At 35.9% G+C, this 23,426-nt stretch overlaps 1 protein-coding gene across 2 annotated transcripts in view; it reads left to right on the top strand.

Annotated features, from left to right (window-relative positions):
• The window catches only part of SLF2 (SMC5-SMC6 complex localization factor 2), a 47,918-nt gene that overhangs the window by 5,561 nt on the left and 18,931 nt on the right, over nucleotides 1–23,426 (top strand). Inside the window, exons 4-12 of one of the 2 annotated variants that reach the window (XM_041737221.1) lie at nucleotides 142–199; nucleotides 5,657–6,642; nucleotides 7,629–7,699; nucleotides 11,173–11,295; nucleotides 11,693–11,860; nucleotides 12,829–12,931; nucleotides 17,502–17,577; nucleotides 18,395–18,536; nucleotides 22,830–22,932. In XM_041737221.1, the coding sequence (XP_041593155.1) occupies nucleotides 142–199; nucleotides 5,657–6,642; nucleotides 7,629–7,699; nucleotides 11,173–11,295; nucleotides 11,693–11,860; nucleotides 12,829–12,931; nucleotides 17,502–17,577; nucleotides 18,395–18,536; nucleotides 22,830–22,932 (1,830 nt within the window). The remainder of the gene's footprint in view (nucleotides 1–141; nucleotides 200–5,656; nucleotides 6,643–7,628; nucleotides 7,700–11,172; nucleotides 11,296–11,692; nucleotides 11,861–12,828; nucleotides 12,932–17,501; nucleotides 17,578–18,394; nucleotides 18,537–22,829; nucleotides 22,933–23,426) is intronic. The other variant, XM_041737229.1, reaches the window with a different exon arrangement.

Genomic DNA, 23,426 nt, shown 5'->3' with positions numbered 1-23,426 from the left:
TTTTACTACAGAAGTTTGAACTTACCTCCAAATATAAGTGCTTGCTTTATTTGGTCTAGAATATGTTTAAAGTTATGAAGAAAAGTTCACATTCTTTACTGGCCCCCATTCCTAATTAATTTTTTCTCATTTTGCTGATAGGAAAATGGACATTTCTCAAGGAAAAGGTCCTCTTCTGATTCATGGGAACCTGCTTCAGGTAGAATCAAAATTAATTTATCAATTTTTAAATAATATTGTATCAGTGGCACCTTTTTAAAACAGATTTGTTTAAATATGCAGTTTCCTTCCTAGAGGGAAATTGAATGTCTCAGATTTAGTTAAGAGTTTGGTAAAATTGGGGCAGCCTGGGTGACTCAGCAGTTTAGCGCTGCCTTTAGCCCAGGGTGTGATCCTGGAGACACAGAATCGAATCCCATGTCAGGCTCCCTGCATGGAGCCTGCTTCTCCCTCTGCCTTTGTCTGTGCCTCTCTCTCTCTCTCTGTGTCTCATGAATTAAAAAAAAAAAAAAAAAAAGTTTGGTAAAATTATATTCAAAAAGTATAGTCCTTGAATTAGTATGTGTAACCTGTGGTTTGCCTTGACTTTTTTGCTTTTCCTAGCAACATGTTTCTCATTTTGGTATTCAGTGTACTACTACTGAATCTTAGCTATAGTAAGAAGCATAGTCTTAATATTATTGAAATTGTGGACTGAGATTTTGGTATTATAGATGGTTTGTATAAGGTTGAAACTGTTCTCATGCTCCAAAACAGTGTTTCCTAATATTTCATATACAAAGAAAACTTTTTTTTTTAAAGATTTTATTTATTTATTCATGAGAGACACACACAGAGAGGCAGAGATACACAGGCAGAGGGAGAATCAGGCTCAATGCAGGAAGCCTGATGTGGGACTCGATCCTGGGACTCCCTGGGCCGAAGGCAGGCACTAAACCATCGAGCCACCCAGGTGTCCCAAAAATAACTTTTTAATACCAAATTTCAAGTACACTTATATTTAGTTTGTACTTTTTGTATCTGTCAGTTGAGGAAATATATAATAAATACTACCATTATTTCAGTAATTCTTAAGATATCTTTATCTTTTTTTAACTAGGAAATAGAACAGTGTAAAAGTCAAACATTGCAGAAATTTATAACACAGGAAATGAAAGGCTCCCAGAAATAACAACTGTTAATAGTCTGATACATCAGATTTTTTTTTTTGCCATAATTGCAAACATTGCAAAATGGATTTTACAAATTTCCACACTCAGTAAGAGAGAGTGGACATAATGGTAATAGCCAGCATTTATTGAACACTTATTGTGTGTCATGCCATGTTCTCTGTGCTTTTAATTCATTTGACTTTCATCCTTATAAGATGGTTACTTTTAAAGATGAGGAAACAGGTACAAAGAGACAGATGTGACTCCTTGTTCCTCAGATTTCATGTAAAACTATGTATTCCAGAGGTGCGTTGCATTTTGAGCAGGCAATCTTAAGTGTTATAATCAATGCTCAGCCAAGGCTGAAACCATAGTTTACCATCGTAGAAAGAGCTTCTAGGATACAGGAATAAATTTGAAGTTTTATGTAGTTTTTTAAATTTTTATTTAATTTTTATAGTGTCATTGATTTTTAGTGATCAAATTTCATTGAATTTTGACATTTGAAGTACAAAAACAAAAAATTCTCAGGCATGAGATTGTCCCTGTACTCACTTTATTACACATTTGTAATAAATGATCACTTTCCAGTGAGGTGAATGGAAAAACCAAATATTTTTAGGCTTGCTCTGCCAGTATAAAGGGCTGCTGGTGGTAGTTTTACCACCAAGCTTTTCAGCTTTTTTTTAGTAATGATTAAAATAAAAATTCTCTTTAGTTCATAGGTTTGCTGATTTCATCAGTGGTGAATGAAGTAGTTTCAATTCTACAGTTCCACATATTGCAGTTTTTGAACAGTGCTTGAAAAAGATGTTTTCTGCATATTTTCACAAGCAGATTTAAGAAGTTACCTTCACTTACATTTTTATTTCTAATATTTTTCAGGCTTCATAATTCTCTTTTAATTATCATACTGTGCTTTTTAATAAATACACATATATACTGCATTTCACTGTCAACAGAATATAAAGGACATAAGAGGCTGTTTCACTCTAGATAACTTATCTTTATCTGATAGTAAATCTTAATAATTCAAATATACTGCTTTGTTCAAATTACTGCTATTATATTTCTCAGTTGTGATCATGATACACATAATCACACATTTATTAATCACACACAAATTGAGGATTTCAGAAATGTTGGTAAAGGCATTTAGCTGTTTAGTCTTCCAGAATCCTGTCCTTGGGCTTCATTCTGAGGTCCGAATTAATTCATCCTTTGTTTATTCTATAATTTATTAGTAACCAGTCCCCAATTAATGAGTATTTGAACTTTTACTTTTTTTCTATTTACAAACTCAATCCCCTGTCTTCTCTGAGTGTTTTATATATGAATAGATACTTGAAATGTTCTTAAACAGTCTACAGTTTGTACAAGTGATGCAAAAGGAATCATGTAGTTAGCCCGCTGCCCTAGAGAACTTGCAAAAAAGAGGAGCTTACCTAAGTACCAGTTAAACCTCCTCTAATTCTAGATGTCAAAACCTCTTAATCAGCTGATTTTTCCTAAACTTTGCCCATAAACAGTTTTTCTCTCCTCCTGGTCAGGTCTTCAATTCCTGAAAAATTAGGAATTTCTCATTTCTTCTTCCTTTTTTTTTTTTTTTTTAAAGATTTTATGTATTTATTCATGAGAGACACACAGAGAGGCAGAGACATAGGCAGAGGGAGAAGCAGGCTCCATGCAAGGAGCCTGACGTGGGACTTGATCCCAGGACTCTGGGATCATGCCCTAAGCCAAAGGCAGAGCTCAACTGCTGAGCCACCCAGGCATCCCTTCTCATTTCTATCTATATATAAATTGACTTCTTTAGGAACTGGAACAGAACTCAAACTGGCAGCTTTGTAGCTGCCTTTTTTTGTAACCCCAAACTTAATCAGTGTAAGTCCATGCCACATCTTTTTCTTAGTTTGATTTATCATCCTATACTACTGTCCTTTTTTTTACAAGACATTTAACCCCAGTAAACTAAGTGGGCATGGAATGATTTCTTTAGGTAATAGGAGATATTTGTAGAAAAATGGAGTTAGAGGTATTTGGTTATTGATTGATTTTTTTCTTTTTTTCTTTTTTTTTAAGATTTTATTTATTTATTCATGAGAGACAGAGAGAGAGAGGCAGAGACACAGGCAGAGGGAGAAGCAGGCTCCATGCAGGGAGCCTGACATGGGAGTCGTGGGACTCGATCCTGGGTCTCCAGGATCAGGCCCTGGGCTGAAGGTGGCGTTAAACTGCTAAGCCACCCAGGCTGCCCATTAATTGATTTTTTTTTCTGTTTATAAAATTTTTCAGATTATGTACTGATCAGGCTATCCAAAAAGTTGCTTAACTCTTGAGTTCCTTTGTTATTGTTTTAACCAAACTGTTGGGGATTTGAGGACATCTGCCCATATGCAGAGAGAAATTTGATTTGGGGAATATTGATTACAGAAATAGTAATATTTAATGAATAATGGGTTTTAATTAATGATACACCACATTTTTATTTTATTTTATTTTTTAAGATTTTATTTATTCATGAGATTGAGAGGGAGAAGCAGGCTCCATGCAGGGAGCCTGATGTGGGACTCGATCCCATGACTCCAGGATCATGCCCTGGGCTGAAGGCAGATGCTAAACCACCGAGCCACCTAGGAATCCCTACACCATATTTTTAAACACCATAAGAAATTTTAAAAATCTGGTTAATGCAAATATACGTGGTTTATTAAAGTTCTCCTGGATGGAGCACCTAAACCTAGGTGGCTTAAAACAACAGAAATTTATTTTCTCATGGTTCTAGAAGGTAGAAATCCAAAATTAAGACTATCATCAGGGCCATGCTCTAACAATTCTAGGAAAGAATACTTCCTTGCATCTCCTAGGTTCTGGTGTTTGCCTACAGTTCTTGGCATTCCTTGACTTGTAGATGCATCACTCCTATCACATGGCATCTTTTCCCGGTGTGTTTTCTTCTTTTTTTTTTTTTCCCTAAGATTTTATTTATTTGAGAGAGAGCACGAGCAGGGGGAGAGGGAGAGGTCCCAATCCCAGGATCCTGAGATCATGACCTGGGGTGAAATCAAGAGTTGAACACTTAACCAGCTGAGCCACCCAGGTGCCCCTTCCCTGTGTGTTTTCACATCATCTTCCCTCTTCAAGTCTGTCTCCGTGTCCAAATTTCCCATTTTGAAGTAAGCCAAAGAGAAAGGTACTTACGCTAACTAAAATAAAATGCCAGCCTGGTCTACCCAGAGAAGTACATTTTGTGAGAACCAATGGAAAGGAGCCTGAACTGCTGCCATCCATTCCCTATGAATTCATGGTATGATAGTATAAACAAAATAAAACACCTCAAGACTGGAAATTTCCCCTTTTTAAGAAGCCAAACGTAACTGGTTTAGGACTCACCCTAATGACTAACTTGATTATCCCTGTAAAGACTCTATTTCTAATTTTATTTTATTTCTTTTTAGAAAATTTCTTTAAGATTTTTGTTTATTTGTTTGACAGAGAGATGTAGAGAACATGAGCAGGGGGAGGGGCAATGGGAGAGGGAGAAACAGGCCCTCGGTTGACTCTGTTGAGCAGGGAGCATGACTAGGGGCTGGGTCCCAGGACCCTAGGATCCTGACCCGAGCCGAAAGCAGATACTTAATTGACTGAGCCACCCAGGTGCCCCTCTTATTTCTAACTAAAGTCACGTTCTGGGATTCTGGGAGTTAGGGTTCCAACATATCATTTTGGGAGCCACAGTTCATAACACAGTTAAAGACTAGAAGGATACACAGGAAGGAATAAACAAACACTGGAGAAGAAAGCCTTGGGTGGATATTTTTTTAATTGAAAATTTTAAATTTGCTTTAAACTAGTTATCGTGTGTGTATTTTAAGGTATTATAAGCTTAGATGTAGAAGTAATACATTTCTGGAATCAGTCCTTGGTCTAAGGAAGAATATATGAACTTTTAGGAAAAAGGACTGCTTTTGCAGTCCTTTCCATGATACAGATATACAGCTTTTGTGCTTTGGGGAGCAACACCTTAAATTTTGTTCACGTACTAAACCTTTAATAGCTTTGGAATGACAATAAGCACTGTCGGGGGATTCCTGGGTGGCTCAGCGGTTTAGTGCCTGCCTTTGGCCCAGGGCATGATCCTGGAGTCCTGGGATCGAGTCCCACATCAGGCTCCCTGCATGGAGCCTGCTTCTCTCTCTGCCTGTGTCTCTGCCTCTCTCTGTGTCTGTCTGTCTGTCTCTCAGGAATAAGTAAATAAAATCTTAAAAAAAAAAAAAAAAAAAAAGAAAAGCACTGTCATCAGCTTTAAATTTGGATGCCCATACTTTATTAGTTAATAAATAAATAGTAGTATTAACTTTTTCCTTATCCCACATACATTGAATGATCTCAGCTTAAACTTCTACAATTTAAACGTTTTGTCAGAGTGTTCTAGACACTCGCTGAATAAAACTTTACTATAGGAAAATATATTTTTCACTAATCTGGCAAAAATTAAATTTTAGCAGGGTCTAAGCAGAATAAATTCCCTGACAAAAGAAAAAGGAACTCTGTGGACTCAGATCTGAAAAGCACAAGAGAATCCATAATTCCAAAAGTAAAAGAGTCCTTCCTTGAGAAGCGTCCTGACGGACCACATCAGAGAGAGAAATTTATAAAACATATTGCACTGAAGACACCTGGGGATGTATTGCGCTTGGAAGATATATCTAAGGAACCCAGCGAAGAAGTTGATCGCTCCTCTGGAGGCTTGGCACCTTCAAATTCTGGCCACCATTCTTCCAGGAATAGTGACCAAATCCGTGTGGCAAGTACCAAAGAGACTAAGATGCAGAAACCCCACTTATCTTTACCTCAGGAAAAGTCTGCAGTTAAAAAAGCTAGCAACCTTCAGAAAAATAAAAGTGCTAGCTCTGTGGCATCAAAGGAAACAAAACTTCTACCTTTACTTTCCCATGTTCCAAGTGCTGGTTCCTCTCGGGTACCATTAAATGCTAAAAATTGCACTCTTCCAGTTCCTAAAAAAGAAAAAGAGCGTTCCTCATCTAAAGAATGTTCTGGGCATTCTACAGAATCCTCCAAACACAAGGAACACAAAGCAAAGACTGATAAAGCTGATTCTAATGTATCTTCAGGGAAAATTTCTGGGGGATCTTTGCATTCAGAATATAGCACTCCTACAAAGTCTCCCCCAGCTGCTTTGGAAGTTGTGCCATGTATCCCAAGCCCTACAGCGCCTTCAGATAAAGCCCCTTCAGATAAAGAGAGTTCAGGAAATTCCAATGCAGGTAGCAATGCACTGAAAAGAAAACTAAGGGGTGATTTTGATAGTGATGAAGAAAGTTTAGGTTACAACCTAGACAGTGATGAGGAAGAGGAAACATTAAAATCACTGGAAGAAATAATGGCTTTGAACTTCAATCAGACTGCTTCATCTACAGGAAAGCCTCCTCTTTCCAAGGGGCTTAGATCTCAGTCATCAGACTATACAGTAAGTAGTTGTGTGACATTTATCTTTACTTGAAGAGGGAAAGTTGGATTGATTAGTGAAAGAGGGTTAAATTGGTAGAACTTAATTGAAAATTCAGTATTTGTTATTCATAATTGGACTGAAACTGATATAGTTCTTGTTTGGCTAATGGGTTTCCCATATCTTTAGTTTTATTACTGTAAATCAGTGGTCTCCAAACTTTTTTGATCACACACACTTCTAATTAGTAAAAAAAATTTTTAAGCATGTACTCCAATATATATGTATACTTATAGATAATATACATGTACCACTATACTACTATGTACTTTCTAAAACATAATGCAAAAACAGAATTTAAAAGGAAGAAGAAAAAAGTATTTTCCTATAGAAGTTATATAGAAGTTACTATAGACTAAGTTCTACTGGAGTTTCTATAGAAGTTCCATATAAATAGAAGTTCTATTATTTTCTTCCTGCACCCCAATGGATCACCTTGCACACCCCCTGCTTTGGAGACCACTGCTGTAAATGAAGGTAGAGTGTAGAAATGTTGTTAATTGTGGTGTGCAATTTTATTTCTAAAGTGCTTCATTCTATCTTGGGAATAAGCTGCATTAAATTCTAATAATATGTCTGTAAAATTTGGTGGGGAAGATGTTAATGTTCCATGGTAACACCTAAAAATTAATAGTTTGATTCCATTAAAATAGAATTTAAAAATAAAAACAGGGTAGCCATGGAGCCCTCGGGTGTTTGCAGTCAGTTCATAAGACTGGCAGGGTTTTATAAGTAGTGCCTTTCCTAATAAGTGGTAAAATCAAATTGCCTGCAGTACAAAATACTAGACTTAAAGCATGATGGTGAAAATTCTCTAAGAAAGGTATCCTCCTGACCTAGGTTATTGAAATAGAAAATATTCTTTAGTACTCTGAATAACTCAAAACATCCCAGTTCTTCTACTAAGATATGTTATAAAGTATTCCTAAATTTTCTTCTTGTTTTAGGAACATGGTCATAGTGGAACTTACACAAATACTTTAGACCGGCTAGTGAAGGAGATGGAAGACACTCAAAGGTTAGTTAGATCGTGACTACTTTGGTAAATTTAACATACTGCTTGTGTGACTGGCTTTTAATTTTCCTTTAAAAATCATGAGAAATTAACGTGCATTTTGTGTTAATAGTATAGTAAGTTTTGCTGTCAACTATGTTAGAAATAAAGTATTCTTGTTCATAGGCTGGGTCAGAAGATCAGGTTTTTATGGTTTTTCCTTTCTGCTTACCATAACCAGTATCTTAACTGGTAGCTGAAATTCTTGATCAAATGTAGGGGAAGAACTTTTTGTGTATATTTTTTTATTGTAATAAAATATGTATAATTTAATTTACCATCCTAATCATTTTTAAATGTGCAATTCAATGGCATTAAGTACATTCACATTGTTGTGTAGTCATCACCACCTTCCATCTTCAGAACTTTTTTTCAGCTTCCCTAACTGAAATTCCATACTCATTAAATAATAATTTCCCATCCACCTCTTCCCCCAGCCCTTGGCAAGTACCATTCTACTTTCTGTCTTTATGAAATTAATTATTCTAGGTACCTCATATAAATGAGTATTCGTCCATTTAACTGGCCTATTTCACTTAGCATAGTGTCTTCAAGATTTGCCCATGTTATAGCATGTGTCAGAATTTCCTTCCTTTCTTTTTTTTTTTTAAAGATTTTTTATTTATTCATGACAGGCACAGAGAGAGAGAGAGGCAGGCAGAGACACAGGCAGAGGGAGAAGCAGGCTCCATGCAGGGAGCCTGATGTGGGACTCAATCCCGGGTCTCCAGGATCACACCCCAGGCCAAAGGCCAGCGCTAAACCGCTAGGCCACCGGGGCTGCCCAATTTCCTTCCTTTTTAAGGCTGAATAATACTTTATTGAATGTATATATCACATTTTATTTACCTGTTCATCCTTTGATAAACACTTGGGTTGTTTCTATTTTTTGGCTATTGAAGTATTGCTGCTGTGAACATGGATGTACAGATGTCTCTTCAAGTCTGCACTCATTTACATATATACCCAGAAGTGGAATTGCTGGATCATATGGTGTTTCTGTACATAATTTTTTGAGGAATTGCCATACTGTTTTCCACAATGACTGTACCATTTACATTCCCATCGAAAGTGCACAAGGATTCCAGTTTTCCCACATTCACCAACACTTGATATTTTCTGGTTTTTTGATAATAGCCATCCTAAAAAGTATGAAGTGGTACATCATTATGGTTTTGATTTTCAGTTTCCTAATAATAATGATGTTGAACATCTTTTCATGTCCTTACTGGCCATTTGTATAGCCTCTTTGGAGAAATGTCTTTTCAGATCCTTCCCCCGCCCTTTTTTTTTTTACTGATTTATTAGAAAGTGTGCACGAGATGGGGGAGGGGCAGTGGGAGATGGAGAAGCAGACTCCCTGGGGTTCCATCCCAGGACCAGGATCATGACCTTAGCCGAAGGCGGATGCTTAACCGACTGAGCCACCCAGGTGCCCCTTGCCCATTTTTTAATTGAGTTGTTTGGGGTTTTTTGTTTGTACAGGTAGAATTTTTTTTTAAAACATTCTTATGTTCACATAGTCCAAATTTTGAAACCAGCATAGCCAGACATGGTATTTCTACATCAAGTTACCCTTGAGGTAGAAGTCTGTTCATTTATTTATTCTTTTAAAGATTTGATTTACCTATTCATGAGAGACACACAGAGAGAGAGGCAGAGACACAGGCAGATGGAGAAGCAGGCTCCATGCAGGGATCCCAATGCAGGACTTGATCCTGGGACTCTAGGATCATGCCCTGAACCAAAGGCAGACGCTCAACTGCTAAGCCACCCAGGCGTCCCAAGGAAGAAATTTAGAATTACGTTTCTCTCTCCTTCTATCTCTGTCTGTGTCTTTCTCTCTGCTACACACACACAGAAATCAAAAAGTTTGAAGATCATAATGGACCTAATAAAATTTGTGTCACTAGTTACAAGCTGCTATTGTTAATGAGGGGGAAAAATACATTCCTTATTTAAGCAATATGCACAAAACTAGCCCAGAAAACTTCACTAAAACCTCAACTGACGTTGGGCTCCTGGGTGGCTCATTCAGTTAAGCATCTGACTTTGGCTGAGATCATGATCTTGGGGTCTTGGGATTGAATTGGGCTCCACACTGATTATCCCTCTCCTTCTGTCCCTACCCCCACTTGTGCACGCTCTTTTCTCTTTCTCAAATAAATAATAAAATCTTTAAAAAAAAAAATCTCAACTGACTTGAAGTTGGTATGTATGTGTCTCAAACTTGATAGACAAGGAATTATAGAACGTAGGAATTATAGAACGTAGGAATTATAATTAGTCAGAAGTGTTCCCCTTTTTAAATTAGAGAAATTCTCTTTATTGTAAGATTCTTTAAACTTCTCATGAATTCATGTGATTTGTAATGTCAGACCTGAAGTTGTTTATTTAAAATGAACACTGTACAGATCAGAAGTAGAGATGCTAGTTTGCTCTGATGGTTGACTTTTTCCTGTATTGATCAGTATATTTACCAGTCACTTACTGTTGTATTATACTCATCTACTGTGGCTCTGGAGCTGGGAATAAGGACCTTGGTTAAAATAACTTAATCTTGGCAAACAGTATAAGGAAGGACTCCAGAGCTAGACTCTGGCTTTGAATCCCAGTTCCTGCATTGTGAGCTTGAGCAAGTTAGCTTTCCTAATAATGTCTATTTACTTATATGTCAAATGGGTAATAAACTACACATGGGGTTCTTGTGAGGGTTGAAAGATTTAATATGTAAAGTTCTCAATACAGTGCCTGTCACATAGTAAGGGCTCAGTGTCAGGTGTTGTGATGGTAACCATGATGACATTGATAATGATTACTGCTGCTAGAAAGCCTAATTAACATTATCAGGTTGTTGGTCTACTAGAAGTCAGCTGAGCATTAAAGATTCAAGGGGATGATCAAATTGTTCTTTGCCATTTTTCCTTCCCGTTTCTCTAAATGATTTGGATATCATTCTTGAAGTCCTAGCTATAAAGAAATATTCAAGTCTTCTATGTGAAGGACACTATTCTTTTTTTTTTTTTTTTAAGATTTTTATTTAATTATTTGAGAGAGAGCACAAGCAGGGTGAGAGGCAGAGGGAGAGAAAGAAGTAGACTCTCCGCTAAGCAGAGAGCCAGACATGGGGCTTGATCCTAGGACCCTGAGACCATGTCCCAAAGGCAGACACTTAACCAACTGAGCCACCCAGGTGTTCCAACTAATACTATTCTAATATCATTCCAGTAGCTGGGTAAAAGTCTCTTCTACATCCTGATGTTTAGGGAAACATAATTTGGCCTGCAATGCAACAAAGTTTGTCATATAACAAGGTAATTTAATAAGAGGTTGGGTTTTTTGGGAAGGTTATTTTGTTTTGTTTTGTTTTTTTGGTGCTGCTTTTAGACATAAACTAAAGATCATTTTTAAAGTAAACTATCTTTTTCAATTCTCAGGCTAGATGAACTGCAGAAGCAACTACAGGAAGATATAAGGCAGGGCCGAGGTATTAAATCCCCCATCAGAATTGGAGATCAAGACAGTACAGATGATGAGGATGGCCTTTTAGAAGAGCACAGGTATAGCATTTTTCATAATATATACCCTATTAAGTTTACATTTCTAAATTTTGTTCTTGTGAAATAAATGGACCATTGATGGTTATTTACTTAATGAGTAGTCTATGATCATTTTCTAACCCATCTATAATGTATTTGAAGGACAAATGTTAAGGCCAAGTTACATATTTTTTTCTCCTGGTTATTGTTTCTTTTCACACAGACCCATTTAGTGGCTATGGATTACTAGCAAAAAGTGGGAGGCGCAAAACACATGTTCCCATGATAGTCTTCTTATGTGGGATAGTCTTATGTGGGATTAACATTCGTAAGAAAAGTTTTCTTTGCAGCAAAACCTTTAAACACAAAACCATATCCAATGTAACTATTTGGTATTCAATAACTTTTTTTATTCTAGGGAATTTCTAAAGAAATTTTCAGTTACAATTGATGCTATTCCTGATCATCACCCAGGTGAAGAAATATTTAATTTCCTCAATTCCGGAAAAATTTTCAATCAGTATACCTTGGATTTAAGAGACTCTGGTTTTATAGGACAGAGCGCTGTAGAAAAGCTTATTCTTAAGTAAGTAGAAAAATAGAAAAACATTTTACTTTTTCCTATTTAAAAATTACCCTAAAAGATTCCTGACTGACATAATCTGATTTCTATTATGACCTATCCAGTTTCCTAATCCTTATTACTGTTGCTTTTTGTATTTATTATTTAATTATAGGAATCAGTGTAAGATAGTTGCTTGGTATATTACACACCTTTATTAATTAGGGTTAATATCAGTGTATAATAACAGCAACTGTCAAAATAGTAGCTTAAAGCAAGAAGTATATTTCTTTCTACTGTGAAAGAAGTTCAGAGATAGGGAGTCCAGGGCTGGTGTTTTGCCATATAGTCTTTCTTCTCCACTATCCTAAGGACTTAGCTTCAGGTGCTACTGGTACTCCAGCCTTTACATTCAAATTCCCAGAAATCCTACACATTTCTACTTATGGTTAGTTGGGTAGAACTCAGTATGGTCACACCTAGTTACAAGGAAGGCTGGGAAATGGTTTCTGTCTCAGGCAGAGCCAGTGTACCGATCTAAAAATCAGGGTTCAGTTGCCAAGAGGAAAGGCAAGAATAGATGTTGGGATGGGCAATTAGCAGTCTGTATCACAGTGCCCGAGTTGGTCTAATTTCTCTCAATGCATGATGTCTCAGATCCAGAGAGATCACATTAATTCTGGTGCTGAGTTTTATGGAAGTACAAACCCAAGCTGGCAAAAGCAGACGATGCTCTGAGACTTAATAGGAGCCTTCTCAACACTGCCAGCTAATGTAAGTTTATCCACTAGATAAATCTGGAGACAGGCCAACAGATCAGCATTAGACCATCATTTGAATTTCCTTTATCAGTAATTCATCCATATTGGAGTAGAGTCCACTTCCATGGACTGAGGATGGTATGCTTGCGCATTTCCCTGGTTATGTCAGATGTGGTGGTAGAAGTTTCTTGCCATAAAGTAACAGTCATTGATTTCACTTTATTTTTTCAGATCAGGAAAAACAGATCAGATTTTTTTGACAACACAAGGCTTTCTTACCTCTGCTTATCACTATGTCCAGTGTCCTGTACCTGTGTTAAAGTGGCTGTTTCGGGTAAGAAAAATGTTTGAGAAGTATAGTTGTCTGCATTTCCTAGTCAAAAACAAACTTAAAATATAATTATATCTACACATTACTAGAGAAAAAAAATAATTAAGCACAATCAAATTCATGATTTCAGTGGGTTAAAATGAGGCAAAAAGAGTCCATGTAAAGAGATTATAAAGGAAATGCAAATGCAGATTATGTGTGGGATAGTAATGTTTATTGTGCCTAAGACATTTTATCCCACTGGCAGATCACTATTATAGTTAGTTTAGAAGAGTTCTTCTTATTCTTACATTACCTGTTTTTTAGGGGGAGTAGAGGGGGACTTTGGGTTTTTTTTAAATATTTTTTCTCTCATTTTTATGGAGATTCTTACATATGTATTTTTAGGATTTGACTTGTATACTAATATTTCCCCATTTGTGTGTGTGTGTGTGTGTGTGTGTGTGTCTCTGCAACCAAAATTTTTTTCCTCATTCAGATTTATTTTTTAAATCCACTTAATTATCTGCATGATAACTTTATAAATATCGGTGGTATCAAAAATATGACTATTAAAGAATGTGTGGTATGAAGTAGGGAAAAACATAAGTTTCTGTTTTGGGCTTTAAGATAGCACTGCAAACAATCTCATATTTGGCAAGAACTAGATATTCCAGTACAGCCTTTTATTCATCTTTTTTTCATATAACTGGCTTTTTTTTTTTTTGAGTGCCAGCTGTGCCAGGTACTAGAGAGAACAACAATGAAAAAATTTACATTTCTGATGTCATGAAAGCCATATTCTAGTACTATAGAGGAAACAGTAAATTTGTATGTCTGTGAATGCGTATTTAGAGATATATTATGTTAGATGTTAAGTGCTAAGAAGAAAGAGTAGGCTAGGGTAGATACAGAGAAGTATCAGGGTGGGAGGAAAACTTAATTTTTTGAATGTTTATATATGATAATTGATAATGAGGGCCTTATTGGTGAGGTCTGAGTAAAGATCTAAGAAAGTAATGGAGTGAGTCTTGCTACTTTATGGTAAAAGAACATTCTAGGCAGAGGAAAATAACAGGCTCTGGGGCAGGAGCCTTTAATTCCAGTGGTTAGGAGCTTACTCTGACCCTAGTAAATTTTTTTTTTTTTTTCAAACAGTCCTAATTAAATCAAAACTTGCCTCCCTGTGGTTTTTATATAGTAGTACTAATTATCTTTTCTAGAGCTTCCCAAAATATGCTTCATTTAATAGTCTTTCATTAATCTTAAAAGATGATGACCCTCATCTCCTCCCAACACTAAACTTTCTCCAGTCACTAAATATCTGGTCCCTTTACTGATCATCTTTCTAAATGACCTTTAACTCTTAGTGTTTACCCCTTAAATGAATATATGCTCTAGATAAGGTCCTTCTTAACAATAGTTTCCAGTGAGACTCTTACCATCTACCCACTGACATATTCCTATTACTGCAGTTCAAAACTTCCATTTGCTGTCATGCCAGGGCTTTGTCATTCTCTAATTATATAATATATCTTTTCCTAAACTTACAAGTAAGACTTTACATTTATCTGTGTTAATTTTTATCTTGTTGATGTGGGTCCTCATTATAGCCTTCAAAAACCCTGATTGTAACGTATAAGCATGTCTTCATATAAGTAGTTTTTATACTCTTCATATTCTTTGAAAAACTAAACTAATAATTATTCATTAATCACTTTTTCTGTGTAAAACACTTTGTCTCATCTCTCCTTTTCAGTTGCATTTTTCATGATTGAGAGATGTACCAATTTATGACTTTCTTTTTTAGAAAGTATCTCAATTTATTTTAATGCTGTGGTTCTCATGTTTTTTTAAACCCTTCTTACCCAAAGAATACAAAAACACTAATTCAGAATGATATATACACTACTGTATTTGTTGCAGCAATATTTACAATGACCAAATTATGGAAGCTGCCCAAGTGTCCTTCAGTAGATGAGTAGATACAGATGTACGTGCACACGTGTACATGTACAATGGAATATTATTCAGCCATTAAGAAAAAAGAATGAAATCTATGGTCCTAACGTTTTGTAAATTTAATTGTTAAAATGTAATGAAAATGTTTGCATTTTCCTGATTTTATGCGTATATAAAACTAGAAAGACACTAGTTTTTAAAAATTTTTTCAGGGCAGCCCCGGTGGCGCAACGGTTTAAAGCTGCCTGCAGCTCAGGGCGTGATCCTGGAGACCCAGGATCTAGTCCCACATCAGGCTCCCTGCATGGAGCCTGCTTCTCCCTCTGCCTCTCTCTCTCTCTCTCTCTCTCTCTCTGTCTCTGTGGCTCAATAAATAAATAAAATCTTTAAAAATAAAAAAATAAAAAATAAAAATAAAAATTTTTTCAAAGGTAATTCACATTTGATTGTGCGAAGTTCAAGTAAAATGGAAAGAAGAATTTTCTTAAAGGCTTACTGCCACCCCAGTTTCTGGGGGCTCTTAAATTTTAGTGTTTTCTAGATTTTTCTCTGCATGTACATAGATTACTATATGACGATATGAACAGAATATGTGCTATTTTGTAACTTGTTTATTTCTGATAACAAATTATTGAGTATTTTTGTCAGTAGAAATGTTGTCATCATTTTTAATGGCTTTATCATATTCTGTTGTAGTGTTATACTATGATTTATTTAACCCAGTCTCAATTGATAGACATTAGATTGTTATATACACCTCTTTACATATTTACTTATTTCCATGAACTGTGTTGCCTACCTTAGAATTCATTACTGCCCAAAAAAGATTGTTACCAAAGCTTGTCCTGTTTCCAACATGCCTTTGAATGTTGCTGCAACCTAGTGGCAAAACATAACACAAACATGTAACAGACTTTTTTGACAGAAGTTGATTTTGAAAATGGCACAAACATGCAAATGATGCAAATACAAACATACGATGATACAAATATGCCTGATTGAAACCAGAGTTTGGATTATTCTCCCTTGCATTTTAGATTTAAATTTACTATAATCATAATCTATAGCTCCAAAGCAAAAGGGAAAGAGAAATATTTTCCCCTACAAAACCACTGTAAAATTAACCTTCAAAGGGACGCCTGGGTGGCTTAGCGGTTGGACATCTGCCTTCGGCCCAGGGCGTGATTCTGGAACCTGGGATCGAGTCCCACGTCGGGCTCCCTGCGTGGAGCCTGCTTCTCCCTCTGCCTGTGTCTCTGCCTCTCTCTTTCTGTGTCTCTCACGAATAAATAAATAAAATCTTTAAAAAAATAAAATTACCTTCAACATGTCACATAATTCTCTTTTTTTTTTTAAGATTTATTTGAGAGAAAGAAAGCATGCACACAAGTGGAAGTGGGAGGAGAGAGGGACAGGGAGAGGGAAAATCTCCAGCAGACTCCCAGCTGAGTGGGGAGCCTAACCCAGGGCTTGATCTCATAGCCCTGAGATCATGACCTGACCTGAAATCAAGAGTTGGAGGCTTAACCAACTGAGCTGCCACCCAAGTGTCCCTGTCATAGGATTTTTTTAAATGTTTGTGTTTTTTTAAGATTTTATTTATTTATTAGAGAGAGAAGAGAGACACAGGCAGAGGGAGAAGCAGGCTCCATGCAGGGAGCCTGACATGGGACTCGATCCCGGGTCTCCAGGATCACGCCCTGGGCTGAAGGCGGCGCTAAACTGCTAAGCCACCGGGGCTCCCCTAAAATGTTTTTTAAATTGAAATTTTGTTCCCCCAAAATTATCTTTTACTGTAAAATTATGTTAATTATGTGCCTCTGCATATAAATTTCTATATGTAAAAAGGCTGACTAGATCAAAATATAAGGACAATAACTTTGCATAAATACTACCAAATTACTTTTTAAATTTTACCAAATTATACTTACACTGGCCATGCTACCTCTTTCCTAATACTCTGATGAACACTGGGTGTTATCAATATTCTTGATCATTAACAATCTCAATGTCCAGTTTCTCTTGACAAGCTAATAATAGCTTGTCATTTCTCTGCATTTCTGCATTTCTTTCTTTTCTTTTTTTTTTTTTTTTTGAGTCTGCAGGTGAGTTTAGTGGGGGTGGGGGTGCATTTCTTTGACTACTGGTGATATTAGACATCTTTTAAAAAGTATATTGGTATGTTAATTTGCATATTGTACCGTTTCAAACATTTTTACTAGTTTGTGGTTTGGTTTTTGCCTATGAACAACTAGCAAGTAGCCTTTCCCTTTATGGGTTTTGGATTTCATTGCACATGAATTAGAAAACTGTTTTTTGATAGTTTTCAAATGTTTGTCTAATTATAAATGAAAGTTGTAAAAACAGCATGTTAGAATAGAAAGGCCCTGATTTTTAGAATCAGACCTGGATTTTAAGTTCCAACTCCTCGTGTCTTATGTAGGTGGAGTATTTTAATCTCTCTGAGCCTTATGTATAATGAATGACCACTTCATAAGGTTATTTTAAATATTGAAATGTATGTAAAATGCATATTAAAGAAAATACACGCAAAATACCTTTATATTTCCCTAACAAGTAATAAATGCTCATTTTCTTTCTTCTTTCTTAATACTCTTATTTACTTTGGCAGATGATGTCAGTTCATACAGACTGTATTGTGTCTGTGCAGATTTTAAGTACATTGATGGAAATAACGATTAGAAATGGTGAGTATATAAGTATACTCTGATTAGTAGTGTGAATTATTGAATGCTGTGTATGGAGTCTATTTCTAATTGCTAAACATTTAGGATATTCAGAAGTATAGAATAAAAAATTATTTTTGTGATCTAAAATCTCTAGTAATGAAATGAAATGAAATGAAATGAAATGCCAATCAAAAATGAGTATCTGCATTTTTCTAGTTGCATTGAGAAAAGGGGTATAAGATCTTAAAGGAACAGCCCTAACTTAATATTTACCAACTCATGAGTTACTGTCTGGGTAAGTGGAAATAGTTGCAAGTTTGTTTATTTAGCCAATTAACTTTAACTGGCTTATTGATGAGCAAGTATTGTACTGATTATGCACTAAGGAGATTGAAAGTATCTACTACAAAAACGTAACAACTGTTTTTTCATTTTTGAGATCCCTTGTTTCATTAAACAGCATTGTGATTTATATCTTTCACTTGTTTTGAGAATTAGGACTATATGGGGATTGAAAATGGTAAAATCATCCTGTATTAGAAGTAGTTGGTATTTTACGATTGTTATTTTCAGTCTTTTCAAAGTGTACCACTCCCTCTCTCTTTTATTCATCATCACTCTCAAGTATTTTCATAAATGTCATTTCCTTCACATTACTTGAAAATGTATAATTCCTATATGATCATTCTAAATAACTATATTGTTAACATATCATTATCAGATGTCATTTCTCTAAAATCATCATAATATCCATGTTTCACTACATAGTGTCATCTTGCAACTGTGTGTTTGTGAACCTGGGATTTGGGATAAAATATTTTCTTCTGTTAACTAGATACCTTCAGTGATTCACCAGTTTGGCCCTGGATCCCATCATTATCCGATATAGCAGCTGTGTTTTTCAATATGGGAATTGATTTTAGATCTTTGTTTCCTCTGGAGAATCTTCAGCCAGACTTTAATGAAGACAATCTGGTGTAAGTTTTGTTTTCATAAACTCCTAAAAACATTCTTTTTAATAATTTGTAATATAATAACAATTAATAAATTGTTAGGTTCAATACCCATTTTTGGTTTTTTAAATCTCTCAAAATTGAAATGGGTCTTGAATTAGATACATTCTTAATATCTGTCTTTTTTTTTTTCTTTTTTAAAGATTTTATTTGAGAGAGCATGAGCAGGGGGAGGGGCAGAGAGAGAGGGAGAGGCAGACTCCCTTCTAAGCAGGAATCCTGACTTGGGCCTCTATCCTAGCACTCTGGCATCATGAACCAAGCTGAAGGCAGATGCTTAACCGACTGAGCCACCCAGGTGCCCCTTAACATCTGTCTTAGTCTTAAAGTCATCATCATATTTAACAAGGAGGAAATGGAAACATTTAAATTTTTTTAAAAAATTTAATAAGACCGTCCACTGTTGGGGCACCTGGATGACTTAGCTGGTTAGGCATCAGCCTTCTGCTTGGGTCATGTCGAGCTTGGTGTTGGGCTCCCTGCTGAGCAGGGAGTCTACTTTTCTCTCTCCCTCTGCTGTTCCTCCTTGTGCGGTCTCTCTCTCTCTCTCTCTCTCTCTCTGTCCCAGGCTCCTGGGATTGAGCCCCGCATCAGGCTCCCCACAAGGAGCCTGCCTCTTCCTCTGCCTGTGTCTCTGCCTCTCTCTGTGTGTCTCTCATGAATAAATAAATAAAATATTTTTTTAATCTTTTAAAAATAAATAAATATTTTTTAAAATGCCAATCAAATATTTTGTGGGGAAGGGGGGAGAGTTGTTACTATACAGGTAATTCTAAAGTCATATGGAAAAAAACAATTTCCAGAAAAGCTTTGAGAAAGAAGAGTTAAGAGGCAGGACTGGCTTTAGCAGATAATAGTATAGGACAAGGACAAGATGCAAAGCTCTATCAGTGGAAGAAAGTAAGTCCAAAACAAGCAAAGACAGAGACACTATGCTAAAGATGCTATTTCCATAAATGAGGAAAGAGTAGGATATTAAGTATCTGGTATTTTCCACTGTTTGGAACACTGGGTAGCCATCTGAAAAATTTTGCATCCATATCTCAAAATGATAGATTAAAGATTTTAATGTAAACAATGAAACCATAAAAGTAATAGAAGAAACCAGCAGGTATTTATAATCCTAGAAAAAGAGAAAATGGTTTTGTGAATGAACTCACACTTGAAAGCCATAAAAAGAAAAATTAACTTATTTGACCACATTAAAAACAACTTGCCATGATAGTAGTCACTATACACAAAATCAAAAGCCTCAAAAGGGATAAGAGGGAGGTATATATTCATATAATTTTTCATATTCATGCATATATGTGTGAATGAAACAACTCTGGTTGTAGACATAGGTTTGGTTTAGTTTCAAATTAAAAGAGAAAAAGATCAATAGCCTATTAGAAAATTGGACGAAGAAATAAACAGCATAGAAATAAGAATGTTCTTAATTATGAAAATATACTCATCTTCACTTCTGAGAGAAAGGTAAATTCTTGTTACTTGCTATATCCAAAGCCAAACTCTTATTTCTCTAGTTCTTTCCATTCCATAATAGGATCCCTTGTTGCTCAGATGTAATCTGTATCTAAAAATATGTTGGATAGCAAATTTTCAGATTAAAACTATGTTCTCTGTCACTTTAAATAGGGGGAAAAAATGCTTTCCTGGCCCATCCAGAAAAACTCAACATTTCCTCCATACGTCATTAAAATACTCAAACTACCTATACTTTAAAAAGTTAAAATGCCAATTATTTTATTATTTAACATTCAATGAATTCAGTAACGTGTGGTAATTTTGTATGTTGTATGCAACAGATTTGAATTTTCCTTCACTGTTGCAAGTAGATACTGAAGTAGAAATAGTGAAGTAAAGATATATAATGAATGCATTAAGACATAATGCATGCAAATGATATTTGGTGAGATAGTTGTTTTTCTTGGTTACTTACCAGTTGAAGAGTTGGCCTTAGGTTTGGTGACTACAGCAGGGAGATGGTGGCTGTAGTAACTGTTGCAGTGTAATGGTAGGCATCAATGAGCACAGGAAAGCAGGAAGGAGCTGGTGAAGGAATGAGTGAACTGTGATGAAATCCCTGTTTAACCAACATGAGTACAAGACTGAATCCTATTGAGATATGACGGCAACGCTCTCTTCTAAGACTCACATGCAACTTAACAATTTTTATTGGTGTGTATGAAATGTCTGAAGGCTCTTAAATATTCAGATAGGGAAAATACGATACTAAAGGATAGTAGAACAGTTCTTTTCTCGACCATTGTTGTGTTAGATGTACAGACTTAAAATCTGAGACACAGGACGCCTGGGTGGCTCAGGGGTTGAGTGTCTGCCTTCGCTCAGGGCATGATCCCGGGGTCCTGGGATCGAGTCCTGCATTGGGCTTCCTGCAGGGAGCCTGCTTCTCCCTCTGCCTGTGTCTCTGCCTCTCTCTCTCTGTGTCTCTCATGAATAAATAAATAAAATCTAAAAATCTGAGTCACAACTAACCTCTCTCTTTTACATTCCATCAATTCTCACATCCCTGTGTTCCACTTCCTCTGCTCATGTCACAGCTGTTCTTTCCTTTTTTGTTACCAGTATCAGTCTAATTCAGATCGTCTTTTCATGCCTACCCTGGTGAAAAAATAACCTTTCCCCGGAAGCTTTCTACCTCCAAGGTATTCATTCTTTTCATTCTTGGAGGATTTCTTTTATGAAACATAGTCTTGAATTTCTTACTCTTTGGTTCTCAAACCCTTACACCTTATATTTAAGACTCTACAATTTGACCTATTTTCTATTTTGCCCTCCCTTTTGTTCTAACAAAATTGGTCTACTTGATGTTCCTCTGTATTAGTCATTGCGTTGGCTCTTCTCATACTGATCCCTCAGCTCCATCCTCAGTGTCTGCTCATCAGAATATTACCTGTCTCACTGGTTGAAGCACTGTTTCTAAGAGCAAGACAGTATCCGTATGGAGACAGATTAAATAAATCATGATACATTAATAATTATCACAACTACTAGTAGTTACATATTGTTTACTATGTGCCAGGGACAGTCCTAAGGACTTAACATGTAGTACTTCATTTAATGGTCACTACAACTATTAGATACTAACTTCATTCCCATTTTATAGATGAGTCAGGCATAGATAGTTTAAGTAATTTGCCTGAGGTTATATAGCTAGGAAGGCACACAGGGCCACCAAACAAAGACTTTAGTAGTTAAGAAAGCTTTTCATATATAGTTATGGAAGTATAAGATACATTAAGTGAAAAAAGAGAGGTATACGACAGTATATAGTGTGCTATGTACAGTTTATAGTAAAGGAAGGCATAGATTCATATTTATTTGTATATACATAAAATGCCTGTATAGGGATCCCTGGGTGGTGCAGCAGTTTAGCGCCTGCCTTTGGCCCAGGGCGCGATCCTGGAGACCCGGAATCAAATCCCATGTCGGGCTCCCGGTGCATGGAGCCTGCTTCTTCTTCTGCCTGTGTCTCTGCCTCTCTCTCTCTCTCTCTCTCTCTCTCTCTCTCTCTCTCTCTCTCTCTGTGACTATCATAAATAAATAAAAAATTTAAAAAAAAATGCCTGTAGAAGGAAGGACTAAAAACTAGTAGTGATTATGGGGAGGGCAAGTAGGGGGCAAAAGGCCTAGACTGAGGATAGTTCTTCACAGCATACTGTGCCTTGATACCTTTTGAAGTTTTTTAACCATATGAAGATATTATTTATTCAAAAAATTAAACAAAATAACTTTTGAAGGCCAAATTCATGTATCTCCTCCTCCATGAACCTTCACAGATTACCTCAACCAAAATTAAGGTGCTTAGAATTGTTTCTTTATATTGCTGTCTATTCATTGAGACCTTCAAATATTGAGTTCTTTTGTAGTCAAAGACACCTTCTACATAGTTCTCTGACACCACCAAGATCAGTGAGGATAGTGCCTTATAAAAAGTAGCTGTTCAAGGGAGAACTAATGAATAGAGATAGAAATCAGATTAGTGTTTACCTGGAGTGGGAGATAGCAGAGTGACTTGGATCTGGCATGAAGGGATTTTGTGGGTAATAGAAATGTCCTCCTACTTCTTTATTCTTTTGACAGTTACCCTACTATATACATTTGTCAAAACTTAAAATCAGTATATTTTATTGTGTGTAAATTATGCCCCAATGAAACTTATTTTTTGTTCGATATTTCTTAAAATAATTATCTTGTGCTTAATTTCATGTTACTTTATTCACTTTTCAATAGTTCTGAAACACAGATGACTTTGGGACGGGATGGAAGTGAAGATTCATCTTGTAAGCCAATTTTTTCAACTCTTCCTGAAACCAACATTTTAAATGTGGTTAAGGTAGGGGAAAACTACTTTTTTATGTCTTTAGCCCAGAACTAGAACCATTTAGTTTTGTGGTTGGAGGTTTTAAAACAAAATGACTAGTGTTTTACTAGAGGTTTACTAATATCCAATCTTTGAAATTGCTTGTAATAGTATTTGTATCAAATGTCGTTCTTGCTATTTTTTTTTGTTTTGTTTTAATATTAGGAGTAAAAGAGAACTTTAGATTTACAGAATTAATACAGTTCTAGGAATACCTTTACCGAGAAGCTTTTAGAAACCAGTATATTTTGGAACCAATAATTTTTTAGAATTAGGATGTTTGAAGAAAAAGTTATTACTTTAACTTAGTGATTAAGAATTAATAAAAGTGTTAAAACTTTTCAGTGGCTGAATCAAATCAGTGATACCGAACCATTTAAAAAAATCTCAAAAGTCAAAATTGGAGAATAAAATATTTATATTGTCACCTATTTCAACTATTAAATGAGTATTTCTTTATTTCTTGC

Source organism: Vulpes lagopus, chromosome 2, assembly GCF_018345385.1.
Source record: "Vulpes lagopus strain Blue_001 chromosome 2, ASM1834538v1, whole genome shotgun sequence".
NCBI lineage: Eukaryota > Metazoa > Chordata > Mammalia > Carnivora > Canidae > Vulpes > Vulpes lagopus.
This window is presented reverse-complemented; position numbering and strand designations above follow the sequence as displayed.